We start from the raw sequence: 26639 nt of genomic DNA on the forward strand, positions 1-26639 counted from the left end.
CCTCCATGGGAAACTCAAGTCATAGAGCTTCTTTCCAAGACGTTTGAATTTGATGTTGAGGAGGGTGTACAACCTCCAAGACATATCATGGTTGAAGACTTTGAGGAGGTTGATCATGAGATGGTTTCAATAATTAATGAGTTTTTACCTACAATTGAACCCTCTCCCATTGAACCCTCTCCCATTGAGGAGGTTGATCATGAGATGGTTTCAATAATTAATGAGTTTTTACCTACAATTGAACCCTATCCCATTGAACTAGAGGAAGAGGTTAATGTTGCAGAAGCTTGTCAGGAGGTGGAGATCATCAAAGAGGAGCCCAAGGGAGTGAAGCATACATTGGCAAGGCTGCCACTGGAGATGCCTCCTCCCAAGCCATTACCATCCAATACAACATTCAAGTGGGTAAAATTCTTATCCTTAAACTGTACCTTCCCACTTGAATATGGTATGCTTGAAACGAATGGACAACTTAGAGCTATCTGTGGTTTTAAGAATAAAAGGGAGATGGTTAGCGGTTGGCAACAGCATCCTAGGTTCGTTTTGGTTGGAAGCTCAAGGCCTAATTGCAAGGGTTGGTATAATTCTCAATTGATTGGGTCTAGGAGAGTGTTTTAGTGCTTAAATGAGAATTCCAAGGCTAAACCACCCGGATGGAATCATGATGATCAACTTACAGACGGGTGTAGAAATAAGATTTGGTATCCGGGCATACAAGAGGATCGACTTTGGGAGCTCAAAGCTTGTGGAGAACTTTATCAAGGCTTGGTGAATTTATCTCGAGATGTTGAAGCTTATTGGAAGTCCAAGCATTGGTGGAAGTTTCAAGATGAGTTCAAGCACAAGCCACCATGACAAGGAACTTACCAAATGTCCAACTTAAGGACTTTAACTAAAAGTGCTAGGTGGGAGAAACCCCACCATTGTAATTTCTTTCTAATTTCCCTTTTATTTACATTAGTAACAAGTTAGATTTTTATTTTTTGTTTTTAGATATGTTTATTTCGTTTAATTCATGGTTTAGTTGTTTAAAAAAAATAAAAAATAAAAAAACTGCGATCGACGCGTAAGCGTTGATGACGCGCACGCGTCACATGCAGGTGCGTAATATTAAGAAAATGAACAGAGAGTTGTGATGGAACGATACGGGAGGGGAGCCTAGCACATAAGCCAATCCACGCATACGCATGCCCCACGCATACGCGTCCCATGCGTTTTGCCAATCCACGCGTAAGCGTCAGTGACGCGTACGCGTGGAATAAAAAATTGGCGTAGTATGCTGATTGAACAGAAAGTTGTGCGGCCATTGTGCTGGAAGCGTGCGAGTAGTCACACGTACGCGTGACCAACGCGCATGCATCAATGTTCATTTTCGACCACCCACGCGTATGCGTGGGCGACGCTTACGCGTCGCATGGCCATTTCAGTTTTCACGCGCAAGCGTGATACATGCGCGCGCGTCGCATCCGTTTCTTGTTCTCTTATCATTTCTCCTTCTTTCTTCTCCCTTTCTTACTTTCTTCATCTTCATTTCTTTACATTCTCATCCATATTCTTTTTCAATTTCTTTTACTTACTGCATTTGCATACTTTCCTTCGTTGCACTTTAATTTTATTAATATTTTTATCTTCTTTTCTAATTTCCTATTTTACCATTGGTGTTAAATGTTCTTATTCAACTGTTGCATCTTTTCTTGCGTTATCTTGGTGCTCGTAACTTGTTTTAAATTGTTGGGTATTATTATTCATAGGTCAATGCTAAATTTTTATGACACATGTATTCTATTTGCATTGATATGCACTTATACTATCTTGCATTACCCACACTCTCTTTCCCATTGTTGCAATTTTTACACTATCGATATACCATTTGCTTCTACTATTTTCTCACTTGCATGTTGTAGCTACCATGTAATTGAGACCCTCATTATTTGGCATTAACCCACCTATACTTTATTTGTTTTCTTATCTTTATTTCTGGGTTACTTTTCTTCTTATTCCTCTTCTTTCAGGATGGCCATCGAGAAGGGAAACGAAAACTCTAAATGGGGCGGACAAACAAGTTCATGAGCACAATCTTTGGAGAAAAGCATCAGTTGTCGCAATCCGTCCACTTGCATATCTCAGCATGCACCGAAGACGGTGCAATCTTTAAGTGTGGGGAGGTCAATACCGACTTCCATGGGTTAGTTATTTTCTTCTCAACACCAATGTTTTATTTTCCTTGTTAATTGTTGCATTTGCATGTTTGATTGTATATTTGCTTGATTTTGTGCATATTTTACCACTACTTGGTTGAAGTGACGAATTCTTTTTCAAGAAACTTTTTATAGCATTTCACTAATTTGAAATAAAAAAATTTTTGTTAAACTTGTTTAAAGATTGTAATTTGGAACATAGTTTATAGCTAAGAATACACAACCCGTGAGATTTTAAGCTTAATTATATGGATACATTATTTAACCATAATTTTTATTCATGTGTGTTCTCTTCTCTATGATTGCAATCTTTACTTTGTTCCATTCTATATGTCCATTATTTAGTATATTCATGCATATATGTGATTGAAGCCATCATTTGTTATTAGCTCACTTATCCCAAATAGCCTACCATTTCATTTTCCTTTGTTTGCCACTTTGAGCTTTTTAATCCCTTTTGTTCTTTATATTACCACACCACTAGCCTTAAGCGAAAAAAAAAAAACAATTAATTACCTCATTTGAATCTTTAGTTAGCTTAAGATAGAGATTGTGTGCCAACTAAGTGTGGGGACATGTGGGAACCTAGGTTGATGAAAAGGTGTTGTGTTTTCACTGACAAATATTGGGAATTTGGGTGCTTACTCATGTGAAATCAGAAAAACCATATGCATTGATATCTTATATTTTCATTCAATTTCAAAAAAAAAAGAAAAAAAGAAGAGAAGAAATAAATGAATAGGGGATAAAATCACCCCAATGCTAAGTTCAATAAAAGATCAATGCATATGTAGTGGAAATAAAAATAAAAATCGATATATGAGTATGTGAAAATATACAAAAGTGAGAATTCAGGTAGCTAAGCATGATTTTAGAATTACATAGAGTGTGTGTGTGTGTGTTAGGTTAGTCAAAGATTCAATTTATAGCTCACTTGGCCATACATATATCCTCACCCTTACCTTAGCCCCGTTACAACCTTGAAAAGCCCTCATGATATTTGCATTTGTACACTAAATGTTTGTTGATTGGTTAGATGAAGAATAAAGTCTTAGAAAGCATGACTAGAGGATACTAGAGCGGATTAACCCTAAACACCTGAGTGATTAGAGTGCATATACACTTCCAGTGAGGGTTCAATGCTTGATTCTGTGTTCCCGGCTTTCATGAGCTATCTTCTTACAAGTTTACTTGTCTCTTATTGTGTGATTTGAATTAGTGAGATCCAGTTCATATTTCTTCTTGAAGGATTTGTTTACTCTTAACCAAGTAGGTAAAAGAATTTTGCATTTAGTTGCATTCATATAGATAGGTTGCATTTCATAAGTATTACCATTCCCCTTCACTCCTTTATAGCTTCTCTTGAGCTTAGCATGAGGACATGCTAATGTTTAAGTGTGGGGAGATTGATAAACCGCTATTTTACGGTTTATCTTGTGCTTAATTTAGTGGATTTTATCTACTAAACTCGCACTTATTCATATAAATTGCATGTTTTACATTTTCCTTCCTAATTCTGTGCTTTGATTGAAAACGTTGCTTCTTTGGCTTTAAAATTGCGAATTATTAATCCTCTCTTATTACCATTCGATGCCTTGATATGTGTGTTAAGTGATTTCAGGGTTTATAGGGCAGGAATGACTTAGAGGATGGAAATGAAGTATGCAAAAGTGGAAGGAATACAAGAAAATGAAGGAATTGCTGAGATATCAAGCCTGACCTCTTCGTACTTAATTGACCATAACTTGAGCTACAAAGGTCCATATCAAACAGTTCTAGTTGCGTTGGAAAGCTAACATCTGGGGCTTCAGAATGATATAAAATTTGTCATAGTTATCTTACTGTTGAGCGACGTGTACGCGTGGATGACGCGTACGCATGGATAGTGCGGCAGACAAGCGACGCGTACGCGTGACAGAGCCACATGCTGTACGTATCAGAAAATGCTGGAGGCAATTTCTAGGCTCTTTTTGGCCTAGTCTCAAGCCCAAAAATACAGATTAAAGGCTACAGAGTGGGGGAATCATTCATGCAACAACCATCCAACTTTTATTCACATCATTTTAGGTTTTAGATATAGTTTCTAGAGAGAGAGGCTCTCTCCTCTCTCTAGGTTTTAGGATTCTTAGGTTTAATTCTTCCCAATTTTAGATTTCTATCTTAGTTTAATTAGTTTCTCTTCTACTTTTATTTGTCTTAGCATTCTAGTCTATTTAGTTCCCTTGTTGATTACTTTATGTCGCCAATTTATATTGTGAATTCTCATGTTAGATTTGTTTTCCCATTTAATGCAATTTGAGGTATTTCATATTTATTGCTCCTTCTATTATTTGTTAGTCATTGATGTTTGCAATTGGTTGTTTGGATTTAATATTCCTTGCTAGTTTTCTATGTTTTTATGTTGTGCCTTCCAAGTGTTTGATAAAATGTTTGATTGGATTTTAGTGTAGATTTCTCTCCTCTCCTTTTGGCTTTGGTTGACTAATTGGAGACTCTTGAGTTATCAAACTCTTTTGTGATAGATAATTGAAAGTTGCTAGTTGATTTGGATCCCTCTAAAGCTGGTTTTCCTTAGGAGTTGACTAGGACTTGAGGAATCAAATTGATTTATCCACTTGACTTTCCTTCATAGTTAGAGGTTAACTAAGTGGGAGCAATGAACAATTCTCATCACAATTGATAAGGATAACTAGGATAGGACTTCCAGTTCTCATACCCTACCACGAGCCTTTCTTAGCTATTAGTTTACTTTCTTGCCATTTACTTTTCTTGTTCCTTATTCAAAACCCCAAAAAGATACTTTCCCGTAACCAATAATAACTACACTTCCCTGCAATTCCTTGAGAGATGACCCGATGTTTAATACTTCGGTTATTATTTTTAAGGGTTTGTTACTTGTGACAACCAAATTTTTGTATGAAAGGATTCTTTGTTGGTTTAGAAACTATACTAGTAACGAGAATTTATTGTGAATTCTTTACCATAAAAAATTCGTTCATCGCCCGCTCGCGTTACTGATTTGGCACCTGCACCAGGCAAGGACGGTGGTTCCATCTCGCTTGCTTATGGTTGTGGTGTGATGTGGGGATGGTGATTTTATCCCGCTCATATTCTCTCGGGTTGCAAGGTGAGATGGCACTCTCTGTTGAGTGAGATAGCACTCTCCTTTGTTTTAGGCACGGTTTATACCTCCAAAGAAAGGTGAGATGTCACTCTCCGTTGAGATAATGGTATCATGATTTAATTCCTCTTGGGATGCACACCGTTAGATCGATCTAGGAGTTACCAACCAGATTTTGTGTCGGGTTTGCCATAATAACCGACACGTGAGCGCATGACGAGCAGAACAGGCATGCATTGATAAACCACTATGTTATGATTTATCTTGTGCTCAATTGAGTGGTTTTTATCAATTCTTTGCACACTTATTCATACAATTTGCATGGTTTTACAAATCCTTCCCGATTTTCTTCTATGATTGAAAACTTGCTTCCTAAGCCTTTAAATTGTCAATTTTTAATATCCTTTTATACCATTCAATGCTGTGATCCGTGCGTTAAGTGTTTTCAGGCTATATAGGGCAGGGATGGCTTAGAGGATGGAGAAGAAGCTTGCAAAAATGGAAGGAACACAAGAAACAAAGGAGATGACCAGCGAGGATCGACGCGCATGCATAGCTCACGCGTGCACGTGACTTGGAGTTTTTCACAGCGATGCGTGCGCGTACCTGACGCGTATGCGTGATAGGCAAATTTGCACAGTGACGTGTGCGCATGACTAACGCGCACGCGTGACACGCACACAACACCATCGACGCGTACACGTGACGTACGCGTACGCGTGATGTGCGCCACGTGCAGAAATCGCAGAAGACATTGGGGGCGATTTTGGGCTGGTTTTGGACCCAGTTTTCGGCCCAGGAATGCAGACTAGAGCCAGGGGACAAGTAGAGACTCAAGACATTCTCATTCACTTAGTTTTTAGTTTTAGTTTGGAATCTTAGAGGGAAAATACCACTTCCTCTAGGGTTCTTCACATTCATAGATTTCTAGTTTTATACTTTTGATTTGGATATTGAGAAGAGTCATTACCTCCATTTGAAGTCTTTATCATTATAGTTTGCTTTCTTATTTCCTTACTCTTTTATCTCCCATTTACCCTGTTCAGAGTTACATATGGATATCTTTGATTTTGGAATTCATTAATGCAAAGAACTATTTTTATCTTTAATTAATTCTCTGTTATTACTTTATTCGAATTATCATGTCTTCTTTTTATTCCCTTTATATGTCTATGAAAATGGTATTCATGTCAATGGAGTGGAATCCTAACTTGACTTGGGGGTTGATTAATAGGAGACCCTTGAGTTGGAATATTCTCAAGTGTTAATTTTAACTGGAAGTTGTTGGCTGGCTCTCTAGTCTCTAACTCTAATCCTTCCTTAGGAGAGGATTAGGACTTGGGAATCAGAGTTGGTTAGTTACTTGACTTTCCTTTATTAGGTAAAGGATAACTAAGTAGAACAACAACCTCTTACCATTACACTTGGGAAAATTCAACAAGGATAGAACTTCTAATTAATCTTCTCCCGATCAAGGCTTTTTATTTTAAATATATAAATTCTCTTGTTAATTTTTATTGCTTTAATTAATAATCATTTTATTCTTCTGCTCTTCAACTCTAAAATTTCTCGGAAAACTCCTGACCAATAAATTGCACTCTTTTGTCAACTCATTGGGAGACGACCTGGGAATTCTACTCCTAGTATTTCATTCTCAATTTGTGACAATTCTTTCTAAATTGATAAGCGTAATTTTCGTCGATTAAGAACTGTAGTTGCAACACTGTTCTTATTATAAATTCTTAATCAGCAATTTTCCGCACGTCAATTTTTGGCGCCGTTGCTGGGGAGTTGTAACAGTGTGCTAAATTATTGGTTAGTGTAAATATTTTTAATTTTACATATTTACATATTTTATTTTATTTTATTACCATGAGCTGTATGTTTCTTTCATTGAATGACGCGTTCACTACCTTATCTGAGCTTAGCCGCGTTTGATCCTGAAATTGAAAGAACTATTTCACGTATTAGGCGAGCTCGGCATCGGTTAGCCTCTGAGGGTGGTGAAGTGGTTACTACCAATTCACCAGTCTTATCTGAGAGCGAATCTGAAGTGGTTACTACCAATTCATCGGTTAGCCTCTTTTACTGATTTGGTTGATTTACGTGCAGGTAATATGGCAGAGACCAGAAGGATTACTCTCCAGGAAACAGGAGCTCCAGACTTTACACTGCAATCGTATCAAGCGTGTCACCCAAATCTGGCTGCAGATTTTGAACTGAAGACTGCGCTAATCAACCTACTACCCAAGTTTCATAGCTTACCTGCTCAAGAGCCTATCAAGCACCTCAGAGATTTTCAAACAGCTTGCTCAACTACAAGGCGTCATGGTACAAACGAGACTACTATTTGGCTGTATGCTTTCCCATTTTCTCTTGAGGAAAAGGCAAGGGAGTGGTTCTACACTCAACCCGAAGCAGTCATTACTAATTGGGATCTGCTCAGAAAGGAGTTCCTGGACAAATACTTTTTGCCTGAAGTTACAGTCAGACTGAGGAAAGAAATTTCCTGCGTTATCCAAGGCGAATTAAAGACTCTTTACGAGTATTGGGAATGCTTCAGGAACCTCCTAGACTCATGTCCCCACCACAAGATTGATCAGTTGGTGTTGATTAGCTATTTCACACAAGGCATGAAGCCTCAGGACAAGACCATACTAGATGCTATGAGTAATGGCTCTCTGACTAAATACAAGATGGTGATAGAAGCATGGCAACTGATCGCCGATCTAGCTGAGTCTATCCAGAATGCCAGGCATAGGAACAACTATCCCAAGGCTATTGTGGAGGTTTCCTCTAGTAGTGAGACTGCTGCTCTCACACAGACTCTGGGAGAGATGACCAACATACTAAAGCAGCTACAGCTGAATCAAAAACAACCTCAGCCTCCTCCACAACAACAGTGTCAACTGTTGGTTCCTCAGAGAGTATGCGAAATATGTGCCTGCTATTCTCATTACACTGATGAATGTCTGCAACTCCAACAAGAAGATAACACCTTGGCAGCAACTAGCAACTACTATAACCGCCCAAATCAAAGGTATTATCAACAAGGCGGTAATTATAACCAAGGTGGGAACTATAATCAGGGTTGGCAAGACAACTCCAACCAGGGATGGAGGGATAATTCCAACCAAGGATGGAGGGATAACTACAACCAAGGAGGTAGAGACAACGGTGGAAATCAGAGGTGGAACAACAACAACAATCAGCAGAACCGGTATCAACAGAACCCTCCCTACCAACAGCAGAACCAAGGCCAGTGTTACCGAGCACCTCACCTAAGGCACTCCCAAGCGTCTCAAAACAACCAGCAGCAGGCCCCTCAAATTACCTACCCCCTTCCTCTTCCAGTGATGAGATGCTTCGCTCTATTGCACAAGGACAAAAAGACATTTAGAATACACTTAACTCTACCATAAATGGTCTTAACTCCACTTTACAAGCTCTCATTTCCCGATTGGAACCACCTTCTACCCCCAACAATCAGCCTTCCAGCTCAGGTGTACTCCCTTCTCAACCTTTACCTAACCCCAAAGGTGGAATCAATGCCATTACTTTAAGGTTTAAAACCACACTGCAAGAGAGGAGTCATGAGGAGCCAAACTCAAAAGAAGAAATTCCAGTTGAAGACATTGTTAAGGTAGAGGATGTTGAAGAGGAGGATGAAGTACAAGATATGGTTAAATAAGAAACAGCTCAACTAGGGAATCGAGCACCAACGAAAGATGAGGTTACAAGAGAAGCCATTCCTATTTCCTTTTCACACCTTGCTAGGAAGTCCAGAAAGTAGATGGAGCTAGACCCCAAGATGGTGGAGATCTTCAAAAAGGTTGAGATAACCATTCCCCTTTCTGTGCGTCATAGGCGAATTTGCACAGCGACGCGTGCGCATGACTAACGCGCATGACTAACGCGCACGCGTGACACACACAGAACACCATCGACGCGTACGCGTGACGTACGCGTACGTGTGACGTGTGCCACGTGCAGAAATCGCAGAAGACACTGGGGGCGATTTTGGGCTGGTTTTGGACCCAGTTTTCGGCCCTGAAACGCAGACTAGAGCCAGGGGATAAGCAGAGACTCAAGACATTCTCATTCACTTAGTTTTTAGTTTTAGTTTTGAATCTTAGAGAGAAAATACCACTTCCTCTAGGGTTCTTCACATTCATAGATTTCTAGTTTTATGCTTTTGATTTGGATATTGAGAAGAGTCACTACCTCCGTTTGAAGTCTTTATCATTACAGTTTGCTTTCTTATTTCCTTACCCTTTTATCTCCCATTCACCCTGTTCAGAGTTACATATTGATATCTTTGATTTTGGAATTCATTAATGCTAAGAACTATTTTTATCTTTAAGTAATATGTTATTACTTTATTCGAATTATCATGTCTTCTTTTTATTCCCTTTATATGTCTATGAAAATGGTATTCATGTCAATGGAGTAGAATTCTAACTTGACTTGGGGTTGATTAATAGGAGACCCTTGAGTTGGAATACTCAAGTGTTAATTTTAACTGGAAGTTGTTGGCTGGCTCTCTAGTCTCTAACTCTAATCCTTCCTTAGGAGAGGATTAGGACTTGGGAATCAGAGTTGGTTAGTTACTTGACTTTCCTTTATTAGGTAAAGGATAACTAAGTAGAACAACAACCTCTTACCATTACACTTGAAAAAATTCAACAAGGATAGAACTTGTAATTAATCTTCTCCCGGTCAAAGCTTTTTATTTTAACTATATAAATTCTCTTGTTAATTTTTATTGCTTTAATTAATAATCATTTTATTCTTCCGCTCTTCAACTCTAAAATTTCTCGGAAAACTTCTGACCAATAAATTGCACTCTTTTGTCAACTCGTTAGGAGATAACCTGGGAATTCTACTCCCAGTATTTCATTCTCAATTTGTGACAATTCTTTCTAAATTGATAAGCAGAATTTTCGTCGGTTAAGAACTGTACTTGCAACGCTGTTCTTATTATAAATTCTTAATCGGCAATTTTCCGCACGACATGCATCATACTGCATTTGTTTGTATATTGCTCGAAATTGTTTGTCTGTGCTTGTGTGTAATGTCAATACTTGTGACTATTTTCTTGATTGTTTGATTGTTTGCTTGTTACTATTTAAATTATTGGTTCAGAATTACGGTGAAAATTAGTGGTCTTAAAGAAAGAGACTAACTGAATAATAAATTTAAAATGAAATAGAAAGTGAATAATATACCTCGTGGTCAAAAATAAGAAAAATAAATGGCAGTGAATTAAGTTGGAGAGTTATGAGAACATAATGATTTAGAGAAGAAATAGCATTGAGAACTAAGTTACGAAAGAGCGATATTTGAATCTTAAAAATTAGAAAGACAAGAAAAATTGGCAAGAGAAAGAATCATAAGATAGACACTAATCACTACTGTAAAATAAATTTTTATCTTACATATCTTTCTATGACAATTTTAAAACTCCTCTACTGAGATTGTGTGGTTTGGTTCTTACCCTCCTACATCCAACATTTTTAGAAAACGGATGAAAAAGGATCCACGGATTCTATTGAGCATTTTGGCGTTTATTTTCTGTATTTTTAGTTATAATTTTCCGTCGCCTTTAATATTGTTATAAATTTTGTACAGAAGGATAAGAATTATTTGTTAATGTATACTAATATGTATATTAAAGTGTATTAATCTATTTTATTCATGAACATTGATGTAGCTGTTGGATTGCGGTAATTATTGATTTTATTGAGATGAATGGAATGTATGTATGTATATATGTATATGTATATATTTTTAAAGTTATTATAGTGAATGTAGTAGTGTTGGGTATTATATATGTGTATGCATGTTTGTATGAATAATAAAGAAAAAATATTTTTGGTTTTTCATAGAAAAGTTGAAAAGGTTTTCAGGTAGGCTCCTATTTATTATAGTTATATATAGAAGTTATCGTAATATTCTCGCTATCAGAATGGCACAGCCGAAAGGGTGACATTCTGGTAATAAGGGAGGTTATACGGTCTAATTTTTACAATTATGGTTTCTACGTTCTTAAAAGGCAGGTTTTGTTCTCCATATTATCTATTTTGGCACTCCGGTTCTTATGGTTTGTTATCGACCGAGGGACGAAACCACTCAATCCATTAAAATGCATCCACAAGGTAAACAGAGGTCTTCACATCCTTATCTGGCATGTTTTGTTTCTGTTCCAACTGATGTTGGACTTCATAAATGGGTATTGCTTAATCTTGAGAAAGCTTGAAGAGAGAATATTTAAGAGTATTAGATTGGTAAAGAGCCAACATGAATCACTTATTATATCTATATAAAAAAAAAAGAATGTTTAAAGAAAAAATATCTAACATTCTTAAATTGGTGTGATATCTAAATTAATTTTTGTATGAGAATGTTAGAAAAATACTTATGAATTTTAGATGAAGTTGCAATCTAATCTATGTCGTCAAAGTTTAGCTTGAGAATGTTTGAGAAAAGAATATTCAAAATATACTGATTCTAATAGTTAAACTTTCAAGTTATTTGAGAACTAGACGTAATCATAATTAGTATTCATTATTTGTGTACGTCTTCTAATTTCTCATATTTTTGATAATTTTAGTGTATTTTATGAGTTCAAACTTTATAATATTTCAAAAATTAATTTCAATAGTTTTCTGAATTTAATCTAAATCTCAAAAGGTGTGTTTTAAAATTCAGATATCTTATATTTATTTTAAACCATCTAAACAAAATTTTCGAACTTAGACTTTAACATTTTTTTACTGCATAAAAGTTTTACTATTCAAAAAACTTTTAAGCTTTTATTTTAGATTTAAACAAAAATAAAAAGTATAATTTAACCTTCTTCTCGTGCGTTTTTACTGATTTAAAATATTGAGTAGTCCAAACAAAAATATGATGTTAAAAAATGAAAAAACTTGAAAATAAAAATTTATCCAAGAACAATCATGATTACTCGTTTACAACGTAATAACCAATAGCACGTATCTGTTTTTTATTTATTTATTTCTATTGCGGGTTGGTTAAACAGTAACACCCACCTAAAACTATACGTTCCAATTCATCGTTTCTCATTTTTGCACCACTAATCGCTAAAAGACCAAAAAAAAAAAAAAAAAAAAAAAAAAAAAAAAAAAAAAAAAACAAATCGAGACAATTAGTCGAGAAGTCCACTTTTGTTACATTTGTAGGATTTTTTTTTAAATATATAGTTTAATTATTCTATTTATCAAAATATATAATTTATAGTATATTTATCAATTTATATCATATTAATTTATCATATTTATAATATAAACGAAATAATTATAAATATAGATATATAGAATTTGAAAAATATACAGATCTCGTTTACAAAAATATGTGTATTATTATAACAAAAAATTACAATTAAAAAAAGATCAATTTAATTTTTATTTTTAAAATAATATAATTTTTAAATGTTATATCTTAAAACTGTTACATTACGTTCTTTAGAATGAGCGATTTGAAATTAGTACATTATTTTCTTAAAATCTAATCCATTTGAAGTAGTACTCAAAAAGAGTACATAAAAAAATAGATCAAATTGAAGACCTCTTAGATGAGTATAGAGAGACTATGTCATTTAAGTTATAACTCCTTAACAAATAATTAATTAAATTATTTATTTAAAAAATCCTGTTACATTTGCATCTAATAATTTAATGCGATTTTATCACACTATATTTAGTAAGTGATTTAGCAAACAAATAAAATTCTATAAGTTTGAAATATTTAATTCATTATTTATATACGATCATCAAGTTCTATATTATTAAGAATATTTTATAATAGCTATTGTTTTGGGGTTATCTGAAACGGTAATTTGGGGTTGAACGTAACGTTCAGACTCTTTCTGAGGCAGTATCTGACTTGTTCTGATGCTGTCACCGTCCAAGTTTCTCATGAGGAGGTGGGGATAGTACCTATAAGAGACTCTGATACTTAAGTTAGCAAGGACTTTAAGTAAGTTTTTAGTAGATTAAGACTTGAATATACCTCAGGGGTGTCAATATATTTATAATAGAATAAATAACCATCTTTTTTGAGTAGTTCTACCTTTATTGGTGGATAACCGTTCCATTTTATCTTGGACGTTTGTTGGGATCTTCTCTCTAGATGGGATAGAGATAGTAGGAGATATTTGGGGAGATAGTTACTTATTTAGATAAGTGGGGTTGAACCTCCCTCGTCACGCCTGACCTCTTAATAGGTCGGGCAGGCAGAAGTGGCTACCCTTTCTGAGTGGGCCTTCTTCCTTGTTAGGCCTAACATTATGTTTTGGGTCAAGGTATGAACAATGCTCCTACTTGAGTTCGAGCTTTTATGAGGTCGGACTCAAGCATTTGTGGTTTCAACTTTCTTCGTTGGGTACGCTGCCTTGAAGAGGTCAGGTACTCGACGTATTTCAAAATTTTTGTAACGTTGCTCCCTTTAATGACATGGCATACGTTACGCAGAAGTTCGCTGAGGATCCACGCGTGGCCTTTAAAGAGAGGTGTGAAAGGTCTTTTTTGTCCCTTGTCTCTTATAAAAGCTTCATCTCTTCCCTCTTCCTTCTTTTTTCGTTTCTAAAACGTTCACTCATCCTTTCACTTTCTTCGTTATTCTTTCATAGTTGTGTCCCAGTTCAAAATTTCTCCATCTTGAATCTTTTAAAGACTTCATTTGCATTCCAGAGAGAAATCCTTGTGTTTTTGCTGTTTGACATGCCTTTCTATTTTGGCGTTTCATCAAGGTTGGTGCTTTTACCCATTTTTCTCGCTCTCTCTATTGATTGCTCTGGGTAGTGCTTGTATTTGTTTTGAATGATACTTTGAATGGTGATTTGAAATGTTGTTGGTGACAAAGACTTTTATATTTCCTTTGAAACTGTCGCTACTTGTTTGTGTCTTTGAAACTATTGAAACCATCGCTGCTTGAGATTGTTGCTACGGGCTATAGTTGTATTGTCCCCAAATGGTGTCGCTTTTGCGTGTTAGGAAGTGATTCCATTTCTATATCATGAGCTTGTTTGTGAAAAAACCTTTGAAATCATATTTTTCATTTTGTTGTTGAAAATTGATTTCCTTTGTTTGGTGTCTGAGTTCTTTATGACGATTTCTTTGTTTGTTGTATTTGTATGTATAGCCTTTATGTCTCGATCTGTTATTCACAACATGTCAACCAAAGTTCCATTTGACCTGACCTGGGTAGATATAAATGTCGTTACTCCTGTTCTCATAATTGATAGAGAGTATGCTAAACAATTTCGAAGACATCATAGGCTATGTGTGAACCGGGAGGATGAGAGGAACTATGAAATAATTGTTGCTGATCCCAAGGAGAAGGTGTGCTTTTTCCAACTTGATAGGTCGGAACGCCCCTTCTTTTATGCCTATGATTGCTTTTCCACTGAACTAGATGTCCACCTCCCTTTTTCTGATTTCGAGATCGATGTCTGATGGACTTGTAATATTGCTCCTACCCAACTGCACCCTAATTCCTGGGGTTTTTTAAAGATATACTAGCTTTTATGTCGGGAGCTTGATGTTCGATGTAACACCCTACCATACAGATCTTTACGCTTAAGCTGTAAAATAGAGTGGTGTGGTATTAAGACCTTTAAAATAAAATATATACATAATAATAGTTGAGAGAATTTAATAAACGAGGAGCCTTGAAGGAATGTTTAAGCAAAATCGTGAAAAAAAAGCGCAACGCTCACCTAACAGAAAGTTGCGTACGAAGAAAAGTAAAGACACATAGATATAATAAGAGCGGAGTATCCAAAATACAGAATATTAAACTCCAGGCTCGACCTGTGAAGCCAAGGCTGGCAAAAGAATATCATATATACATATACATCCCAACAATACTCAAAATACATGACATAAACTCCTACATCTCCATGAAACCTCTAGGAGGAATAAAAGTGAAGCATATTTAGAGGAGAAGTCTATACACATATCTATATACATAGCAAAATACAAAAGACAACATCCCACCTTCGCTTGCCAAAGGAAACTCCATATGCCTAGCGAGGTGCCTCTCGACCTACATCTGAAAACGACAACATATGTATGGAATGAAAACCGGGAGTTTTCAGCATGGTAATGGTGTTAACATACATAATATATAAGGTCTCGGAAAAGTCAGAGACGATCATAGAACTTCGACACTCAGATTTAAAGCTTAGAGTTATAAGTTAAACCGAAAATTAGGTAAACTATCTAAGGTACTTAGGTTCTAATTCAAATATAACTTAATACTTCAATCTCACTTTCCTCCAACCCTCTGAATCATCGGTGGAACAACCCTCGTCACTCCTCCACTAAACGAGGGATCTCTAAGTTGCAAAGACATACAAGACAAGCAAAGAAAATGCAAATAGTATGCAATTAAAGCAAGTAAATCAGATAGAGCTAGTCATAGATAAGAAATTAGGAAAGCCAAAACAAATGCATACACAACCAAGTCATAGAAGTGCATATGATGCATGTCTATCCTATGGCTAATTAGCTCATTTGTCGGTTATACAGCCAATCTGACATGTCCGGTAGCTAAACCAGGCATTGTCTCTCTGTTGTGCACAAATATCTCAGCACATCGGCTGACTGTTAGAGAGAGAGAGTGCCCTGTCACCATTAGAGGGAATAGGTGCCCTGTCACCCTTACAACCAGAGAGAAAACACAATCATATTCATCATCAATCATCCTCAATCATGCCTCATTTTATCATATTCATTCATTTTCAATCAATCATCATTAAGTTAACCTTCATTCATAATAGTCTTAATATTTCGTACTTCCTCAATCAACCAACATTAGTTTCATTATCATTCATACTGTGTTTAACTTCTTTCCAAAGCCCTCGATCCAAGTTCCTCCACTTCACAACCTTCCACTATAGGTCTGCTCTCCTTTTTATATTTAGAAACTAGGTATTAGGTCCTAGAAGGTAGTTGTAGAGGTTTGAAAAGCTAGAGGATTGGTGAAACATTCAAAATCACGTTTTTGGGCCAAAACAAGGGCTTCGCGTATGCGAGATACCCCTTCGCACACCTGAACTATTACAGTTGCGTACGCAACCTGTCTCACGTACATGAGTGTTCGAGGCAGAGAAGAATGCTCACGTCGCGACCATGCTTTCGCGTACGCGAACCCCGTTTCCTTCAGAAACTCCAAAAACCAAATTTTTGTACCAAACTTCGAACGCACATAACTTCTTCGTTTTAAATGATTTTTTATCCGTTCTTTAAACGGCATAAACTTCACAGACCAAAATTTCATTTGAAATAAGTTTCTCACAAATTAGGGGTCCGGAAGCTGAGTTATGAGTCGCCGAATTTGGTCAAAAATCAAGTTTTTGCGAAGAAATGCCAAACCTCCATTTTACTAAACTTCCTTTTCAAAACCAATGATTTCATACCTTAAAACAACACTAAACATGTTTAATACCATTCTATATCATTTATATCTCTTCCACACAAACCAGTTACACAATTATAATCAATTCCCTTCCACACAATCCAACAATCAACACAACATAACTCATCATTATACATTATTATCATCAAACACCAAACTCATCAATCAACAAAGTCATTATTCATCAACTCATTCTCACTATAATTCCATGTTTCCATCAAGGTTACTAAATATTTACAAACTTACACATTTCCAGCCTATCCTATGATCATCTAACCTACGTTTTTATGAAACATTATATATTATCTATAAGAAACCAAAACCATACCTTGGCCGATTCCTCCCTAAGTTTTCAATGCCATAAAAATCACCGTTTCACCAACATCCAAGGCACCACATGCTCATTTAAAAGAAAATCCAGTCTCCAAAGTCCCAAGATCAAGCTTTCAACACCACCAATTTGGTTCCAACTCATATAATCCAATCTAATACCAAAATTAACTTAGGATTTATAGTTATTAATGATTCGCAAGAGTTAGAGGTTCCTCACCTTACCAACAGAAATTTGGGACAAGACCCCGCAAGTCCACAAAGCTAATTTGATCCAAAACACCAAAATCACATAATCCCTCAAAATTAAAATCTCAAATTTTTGAAATTAGGAAGAGAGTGTCTGAGTGAGGAATTGTGATGTTCTTACCAAATTGTTCTGTGGGCTTTGTAGAGCTCGATGTAGTGATCACGTGGCAATAAATGGTATGGCGATCGGAGCTCCGGATTGAAAGTTATAGCAAATTGAATTTTGAGTGAGGGTTTGGTGTTCTTCCCCTTCCCTTCCTTCCAATTCAACGTGATTCCTTATGATGAAGGGGGGAAGAGCTAAATGTTATAAATTAATGAGTGAGTGGGTTGGGCCTTGGGTCCAAAATGGGTTCGATTCGATCGGTTCGGTCTGTTAGCCCAAAACCTTTAAAATTAGTGTTAAAATTTATATTTTAATTATTTCTACTTCATTAAGCTATAAAATTTAATTTTCTAATTTTTTTTAAGTAATAACTAATTTATTGGCTAATTATTTACTAATTACCTAGGGTTTACATCCGACATTCTCTAAAAGTCTTCTTTTATCTCTTTGTTCTTACGAAGCCTTTTAGCTCTTCTAAAAAATTAGGTTGGGTCTCTTTTCGGATTGTCCAGGGGAGGAAGGTGCTTGCTATTTTTGATGAGTCATTTCATGATTTTAAGAATTATTTCTTCAAATTCCAAGCTATTGATAATAACTGACCTTTCTTTTTCGATGAAAACAATGAACCCCGATTTTCTTTGTACTGGGGGGAGAAACCGATAATAGTTAAGTATAATGTGAACGATTTAGATGATCTCAAGAAGAGCGTAGTTGACCTGTTCTAGGAGTGTTGGCGTCGTGCTCCTTATTTGGATACTAAAAGATTTTTAGGGAACCCCAGCCAACTCCAATCCGAATTAGGTAGCCTTCTTTCTATTTTTTTGAGGTTCTGTTAATTATACATTTCATGCCTGACTTTGTTTTTGATTCCCTGATGTGATGTAGAAAAAATGGCTCCCAAGACGGCCGCAATGAAAAATTTACAGATTGCGAGGAAGAGTGTTGTTGCTCGCAATCTCCAGCTACAAGAGTTCGGGGTGGTGGCTTCGCCTTCTAAGTCGGACTCGGGTGCTGTTGTTTGTGTGAAGATTACACTCGACTTCGGCCCTCAGTTAATTCTGTCCTCTTCGGAACAACAAGCAAATCATCCCCCAAAGCAAGCAAACCATCCACCTCCTTCGAATCCCGACCCGACCTCTAAAAAGCACAAGACGTCGAGCTCGGGCATCTATGAACAAGGTTTTGATGCCATGGCTTGGAGTGAGAAGCACATTATTCCTCATAGTTTCATAAGCAAGGATGATGTTTCAATTGATTCTCACCTCCAGGTTATGGCTCGAGGAGGAGTTCGGACGGACGGGCTCTGCGTGGCCTTACTGAAGGAGCTGAAGAAGACCCCCTCTATTCCGGTGCCAATGTTTCAGAAATTACCTAAAATGGTGATTTGGATCTGAACGTGAGGTATAGACTCCTTTTGAGGCAGTGTCCGACTTGTCCAGACTCCTTTTGAGACCCTACCCTTCATTTTCTATCCTTTACTGTGTTTTATTTATGTTCTGTATAAAATTTTTTATTTTTTTGTTTGATTTTATTCATATGAATTTTATTTACCTTTTATTGTATTTCTTTTGTTCATATAATATATGTTGTTTGTTTTATAAAATTTTTATTATTTTTTATTTGTATGATTTTTTTTTCTATTCTTTGATGTACTCTATTTTTTTGTATCAATTTTTTTTATTTTTTATTTTAATTTTGTATAATATAAATTATGATTCTGTAAAAAAGGATAAAATAAATAAAAAACTAATTATAAATAACAATAGAGTTATAAATAATGAAAATTTATAGTCCAAAATAAGACTAAATTAAAGAGTACTAATAGTACTAAAAAAAATTATAAATTTTTTTTGTTTGACATTATAAAATTTATAATACTCTCTTTGATATTTTTATTTTTTATTATATTTATTTTATCTATATGATAAATATTTTTTATATTATTTTTGTTAGTGTTCTGATTTTGCATGTATATAAAAAAATATTTAAATTGATATCTCTTTTAGTAATTTTTTATCTAAAAATAATTTTGAGTAGTATAATCCAAACAATATTTATTTTACTATAATCCATTTTGATATAAAGATTGCCAAACATAAATCACATTAACACAAACTTACTTTTCATCAAAATTAATTTTATACAAACTTCCATTTACAAACTATAATCCAAACACACATTTAATAGGTTAAACAGGCAAAAATGACTACCCTTTTTAGGTGGACCTTCTTATTTATTAGACCTGACTTTATATTTTGAGTCAAGATATGAACAACTACCTTCTCAAAACACATGATCCACTTTTTTATCTTGATATACTTCATATCAAACATGTGAAAAATAATAAAAATAATTAAATTAACACGTGAAAATTTTCACTTTGAAGTCGGCTAGTTCGAGCCAAGAAATCATTTTTTACTTCATAATAGTTGTCATTCTTTTATTATCTTTAAACTAATTAAAACTCTAAAATAATAAAAATATCCATTATCCATATTAAATAATTCAGTTATAGTGTAATTGTTTTATTATTTTATTATATTTAACTTTATATAAAAAGCAAAGCAAAAGAAATATTTAACAAATACTACGTTAAACTGTAACAGAAATACCGAATTAAGATTTTTTTTTAAAAAAGCAGTAAATATTGTGGAAGAAAAAATGCTAAAGAAAATATTGGCTTTGTGCTCATCCGATGGGAAAAGATTATTGCTGGCTCATTGGAAGCGTACAGTGTCCAGTTAAAAGAAGTTCCAAGTCCGAGTCACACAGCTGATGTTTTTCATTTAATTTCAGAAGATCGTTTTTAATCCGAACTGATCGGACCATTGATTTGTTAGATTTCTGGTCTAACCGGCCAGTCTGATCTTACACAACTATAGCTCTGATCTTCGCCTATATAAAGGGAAAGATCATTATGCTGCCAATGAAAAAGACATAATCTTTGGAATACCCGCTCCCTCTTTTCTCTCTTTCCTCTGTCATCGTAGTCTAGATGGATCTGCCAAGACTTGCTTCAATAATCACATCATCAACATTCACGAAAGTGCTCCTTCCTCTGGGAAAAAATTCATCATTTCCAGCAACAATAATTAGGACCTTAAATTCCCCCTGCTCAATTCAATGCAATGCATTGAATTTAGTTTCTAATGATAACAATAATAATAGTAAAAATCAAACAACAGATCGTCAAATTGTTTCTAAATACGAACCTTCTATTTGGCCTCATGATTATATCCAGTCACTCAATAGTGAATATAAGGTATGCTTCGATACTTCCATCATATTATTGTAGATCATTCTTCGTAAATTTATTAGGCATCCTTGTTAGCAAACTTTAGTAAATATAGACTTTGGATAATGGAAAATTCAAAGAGTTTTATACTTTAGGTTCGACTAGATATAGATAGGCTATGTCGGTAAGGCCTTCAATGCTCAAGTGAGAAATAAAGTAGGTGAGCATAAATTATAAAATTACTCATACGTACTCGAAAATATTTATATAGGATGAGGAGGTTAATTTGTTCAGAGATTGAACTTTTACATATACATACAGTGCAAACTTTATGAGTTCACTTGCTTAAAACTTTTGCGAAACATTAGATTATCCAAAAGAAAAATATGGGAGCTTAGCTTGTGAAGCGAGATTGAAACATGCATAGCAGGAGCATTTGCATTAGCAGTGCAGTTCAGTTTGATTATTTAAGAAAAAGTCATTTCGATCTGATCATTTATTAAAATTGCAGTTCGATTTAATTCGATTTTTTTCTGAGACTATTCGAACCAAACTAAAATTAAAACCGGTCTAATAACCTTGTGCCTGTGCTCCAAGTCAAGTCAATTATCGGATCAGTCAACCCCAACTCGATCCCAAATGTTGGTCTCTCTGAGAGAGTTGGACCTTTACTTTTGGACCATATTATTCAAGTTCTCATTGTCCAAAATTTTAAATTGTTGCCACAACAAGACTAATGCAAATAATAACTAAATTAAGAAAAACATTTTATTTTCATTCCAAGACTTGGTTGAGTGGTATATATGTATGCCTTGTTTAAAAAGTACATTGAATTTAAATCCTAGCTGAGATTATATTGTAGATTAACCGAAAATCGTTTGAAATTCAAAATATAAGTTAACCAATCGAATGAATGTAATTTTTAGTGCACGGTTAATCAATTTAAAATAATAAATTATAAAAATTAATTTTTAAAATTATATATTTTATACATAAATATATTATTTTATTATACTCAATTCAATCAAGGTTAAATTTCGATTGAACTTTAAATCTTTATCTTTATCAATTTAGTGCCAGCTTATTTTTTAGAAACTTGCTGCTTTATTATTATTGTGTTTTATTTGTTTTAGCTTTTACTCTAACATTCAGTTCCTTATTTCCTTTTGTGTTTTTGTGTTTGCTCTTTTATTTATGGAGAATTGAAAGAAACACTTGTATACTAAACATATATATATATATAACTAATCGACTATAAAACGCAAAAAAGTGTATATAAGAAACACAAAACTACATGAAATAAACTCACATATGAATGGATATAACACCAACCCCACACCCTTAACTTATCTGATGTCACTTATTCTTTTCGCTATTATCAGCAAGAACAAACAAAAAATTACAACATGTCTCAACAGATTAGACACACTTAATTACTCTTAGGTATATAAATAACAAAACTCTTTAACTAATGAGCAGGAGGAAACATACCTCAAGCAACACCATGTTTTGAAGGAAGAAGTAAGAAAGATGCTTTTCAAAGTTGAAAATCATGTTGACCAGCTTGATCTTATTGATGTGTTGCAAAGGCTTGGAGTGGCTTATCATATCAAGAGTGAAATAAGGAACATATTGGACAGTATCCATAACATAGATTACTCCCAAAAAAAGAAGACTCTGCATGCCACAGCACTCCAATTCAGGATCTTAAGGGATAATGGTTATGATATATCAACAGGTTTTTCACCTTCTTATGACTTGCATCATATACTACTTAGGAATATTTAGTTGAGATTGAAACACAAAAAAAAGTAAACTAGCTAGAATTATGTTTCTAATTTAGTGAGTCTATCTTAAAATTATTTTTCCAAAAAATTTAAACTATATAAATAAATGCACATGAATAATTTTATATTTAATACAGTCAATTAAAATTAAAAAAATTATTTTAAATAATTAATTATACTAAATAATCAGTTCAGATGATAAAAATTCACCCAGATTATTTATTTATTTTAATTTCTCGTCATTAACAATATGTGGAAAATTATTTGATGCTCTCAGTATATAAAAGCTATATATTCTCATTAAACAATTGATGTGTTGTATATTATTTTTGTTGTAGATGCTTTTGTTGACTTTCTAGATGAAACGGATAATTTTAAGATATCTCAGTCAGTTGATATTGAAGGAATATTATCACTATATGAAGCCTCATTTTATTCATGGGAGGGTGAAACTATATTGGATGAAGCAAGAGATTTCACTTGGAAAATTCTTGAAAGATATTCATTCAGAAATAAGAGTGAAGGGAACTACTTATCACTCCTAATTGATCATTCTTTGGAGATTCCATTGCATTGGAGGGCTCCACGATGGGAGGCACAATGGTTCATTCATGCTTATGAAACAAGGAAAACAATGAATCCTTCTTTACTTGAGTTTGCTAAATTGGATTACAACATTCTTCAAACCATCCATCAAGAAGACCTCAAGCATGGGTCAAGGTGATATGCCACCCATTTTTATATATATGTTTAGAATCACTAAATTAAGCATGCATCAAGGTAATTTTGCTTGAAAGATTATTTGTTGACTTAATTAATTATATTCGACCTAGTAAGATGATCATCGAGGTTGTAATAATAATGGTGAATCGATCTAAGTTTTTTAAATTATCTTTTCAATTATATAAATGTTTTGCTAACTTCTAAAACTAATTTTATATACAGATAGTCATATTTTATTTTATTATTTTTTAAAAAGTGTTTGATTTTCATTTAAACTCTCTTGCATTTAGAGTGAATATATTAAGTTTTGAAGGGGAATGAAGAGAAAAAGTTGAAGTAACAATGTTAGTCTATTTAATTTTACATCTAAGATATGTGTGATTTATATTTTTTAATATTTTTTATTTTAAGAATTCATAAAGTAAAAAATAAATATTTATATTTTCTAACTAATTTTTTAACCAAACGAAATAGATTCTTAACTTGTTTTAACTTTATTTTTTTCTGTCCAAAATCAAAACACTCAAACTACTAAAAAAGCAATCCATACTGTCAAAAATAAAAATTAACCATGCTAATTTACTCTCTTGATGCAATAAATCTTTTTACAAATAATTATGGGCATATTAAAAAGAAAACTACTAAACTATTAGTCAAATTTAATGAATACAACCAAAGTTACCTAAAGAATATCATTTTATGCCCGTTCTACTATTAAAGGCAGAGCATACCCCTGCATGCTTTAGGGGTTTTTGCATTAATTAGTGCAATCAAAAGCATATGCAATTTTTTTTTTTTTTGTTCAAATGCTAAATGATTTTGTTCGTTTTTCTTTCTCCTTCTTCCAAGTTGGTGGAAAAAACAAGACCTTCTAGAGAAGTTGAACTTTGCTAGAGATAGGTTGGTAGAGAACTTCCTTTGGCCTTTGGAAATGAATTCGGAGCCACATATTCAATTTTTCAGAAGGAATTTAACAAAAGTCAATTGCTTAATAACCACAATTGATGACATCTATGATGTGTACGGAACTTTAGAAGAGCTAGAACTTTTCACAGAAGCAGTTGATAGGTCAGTAACTAAAAATTACTCCTATTTACTTAATTGTAGTTCTTTTTTCTTCTAAGAAAATATTATATGGTCCTTAAATTATGATTGTGTTTTTAATAATTCTTTAAACTTTAAAAATTAATTTTAGATAATAGGTTTCAAAAATATAAAAATTTATATAATTTCACTAAATTTAGTAAATAAGTCCTTATACCTCAAAAGCTTGTAATCAAGTATTTGTACTTTAACAACTTTTGTAATTAGAAAAAAGTTAAATAAAAGAATAGACTTAGGTATATTCTTGTAATAACTTAATTGAACAAATTTGTAAGCAACAAAGATTTGAAAAGATTAAACAAAAAAGAGTTACAAATGGATGTTAGTTGTGATAACACAAAAATTATTCATTTTAGTTGTATTTTTTTTTCCCATCAAATTAGTTGAATAACATATTGAGATATAAAATATTTAATTATATAATTACTTTAAATTGAATACATATTTATTTTGTCAATTGACATATGTATACTCATATAAAATTTATTATAAATCAATAATTGTTTCCAAACCTTAAAAACAAAAAGAAGCCATTTCTTATATTATACTGTTATATCATAATCATAAAGAACAAAATACTAAGGTTTTCTATAATATATATAAAAAAAACTTTAATGTATAACAATAAAATTTAATTTGATATTGTATTTGAAAAACTGATACTAATAAATTAAAAACCCCTTTTGTATGTTCACAATATTGATGACACTTGCATTGTATGATTCTAGATGGGATCCAAAGATCATTGATACTCTTCCAGAATACATGCAGCTATGCTTTCTTTCGCTCTATAACTTTGTCAATGATTTGGCTTTTGAATTCCTAAAAATGAACGGTTTCTATATTGCTCCATACCTAAAGAAATCGGTAAGAAAGTACTTGTTGGTTTGATTTAATTATTTAGAACTTTATTATTTATTATTTTACAATTTTACTTTTATTCCCTATTGAAGAGATTATTATTATGCTTGTCAAATTTTTAGTGGACAGATATATGTAAAAGCTATCTTATAGAAGCAAAGTGGTACCATAGTGCGTATAAACCAGGGTTTGAGAAGTATGTGGAGAACGGATGGATCTCCATAGGCATGCCGGTGATACTTGTCCATACTTATTTTTTGGTTCCACACTCATTCGAAAGAGAAGAACTACCTTGCATTCAAGAATATTGTGACATGATTCGGTTTCCATCAACCATTTCGCGCCTTGTTAATGATCTTGGAACATATGAAGTAATTTCCAAAATCTCTTCATTCTTGTTATTTATTCTAAGGCTTAATTATTTCGGGAGTGCACATAATATATTATATAATTTTTGGTATAATTTTACTCAATTTTAAAATAGATTCATATAATTTAAAATTTAAATAAAACTCTTGCCAATGAGAAAATATTTTACTTAAATTCCTATTTTCATTCATCACCTGTAAGATCATAAAGAAATTCCAAACCAGAAGAAAATATTCTATTTATAGTGAAATTTTGTAATCTTGCATATAAATTAGTACTTAACTAAGAACTTGCTAAAATTTGTAAAAAAAAAAACTATAGAGGTTGAATTAAAAATTGAGTTAAATTATAAAAAATTATAAACACTTAATAAAATTATTGACAAAACTTTCTTATATTTGTTTCATTTTTATTATTATTTTATTGTAATATTTATTTCTTTTGTTAATTTTTTAGCGTGAAAGTGAAAATGGTGATACTCTGAAGTTAATTCAGTGCTACATGAATGAAACCAGAGTTTCCGAAAAAAATGCCAAAGAACATATAAAATCCATCTTGTCCTTAGCATGGAAGAAACTAAATAAGGAAGCTCATAATTCTTCTTTGCCTCAAATCTTTGTTGGCATGGCTGTGAACCTGGCCAGAATGGCAATGTGCATGTATAACCATGGAGATGGACATACTATTCAAGATTCTCAAATGAAGAGTCGTGTTCTATCATTAATTGTTCAACCCATTCCTTACAAAGAAAACTTGGCTGAGAAGAACTAAAATTGCTGTCTCATTAATTAGTATTATTCAAAATGATGTGCTTATTTTATGCTAGAATCTCTATTTAAATAATGTACCTTATGTGGTGTACTTCAATGGCATGTTTTTTTGCTATTTATTTGTTTTAAAAATGTCCAATAAATAAAATACAGGTATGTCAATTACAAATTTATTTGACTTATACCTAGATTAAATTTTTATAAAGGTATATGAGATTTATCGCGTTTAATAATTTAATTTTTTAAAATTTATTATATTGATCTTCGAGATCCAGTTTCAAGCATTATATTAATTTTTGGACCCTTTTCGGCATTGAGTCAATGAATGAAATACCAAACTA

The 26639-nt window shown here is 33.6% G+C and overlaps 1 protein-coding gene across 1 annotated transcript; it reads left to right on the plus strand.

Moving 5' to 3' along the window:
* The first annotated feature begins 20267 nt into the window (after positions 1-20267).
* Positions 20268-26351, plus strand: LOC107614148 (terpene synthase 10-like). Its single transcript, XM_016316375.3, has 7 exons — positions 20268-20711; positions 22164-22422; positions 22810-23191; positions 24044-24262; positions 25027-25165; positions 25282-25530; positions 25985-26351. The coding sequence occupies exons 1-7, from the start codon at positions 20445-20447 to the stop codon at positions 26297-26299; spliced, it is 1830 nt and encodes a 609-aa protein (XP_016171861.1). The 5' UTR covers positions 20268-20444; the 3' UTR covers positions 26300-26351.
* The last annotated feature ends 288 nt before the right edge of the window (positions 26352-26639 follow it).

This window comes from Arachis ipaensis, chromosome B8, assembly GCF_059453495.1.
Source record: "Arachis ipaensis isolate K30076 ecotype BB chromosome B8, ASM5945349v1, whole genome shotgun sequence".
Classification (NCBI taxonomy): domain Eukaryota; kingdom Viridiplantae; phylum Streptophyta; class Magnoliopsida; order Fabales; family Fabaceae; genus Arachis; species Arachis ipaensis.

Coding starts and splice junctions, on each gene's coding strand:
- LOC107614148 (XM_016316375.3), top strand. CDS start 20,445: ATGGATCTGCCAAGACTTGCTTCAATAATCACATCATCAACATTCACG. Junction 20,712..22,163: donor CACTCAATAGTGAATATAAG/GTATGCTTCGAT, acceptor ACTAATGAGCAG/GAGGAAACATACCTCAAGCA. Junction 22,423..22,809: donor TGGTTATGATATATCAACAG/GTTTTTCACCTT, acceptor TTTTTGTTGTAG/ATGCTTTTGTTGACTTTCTA.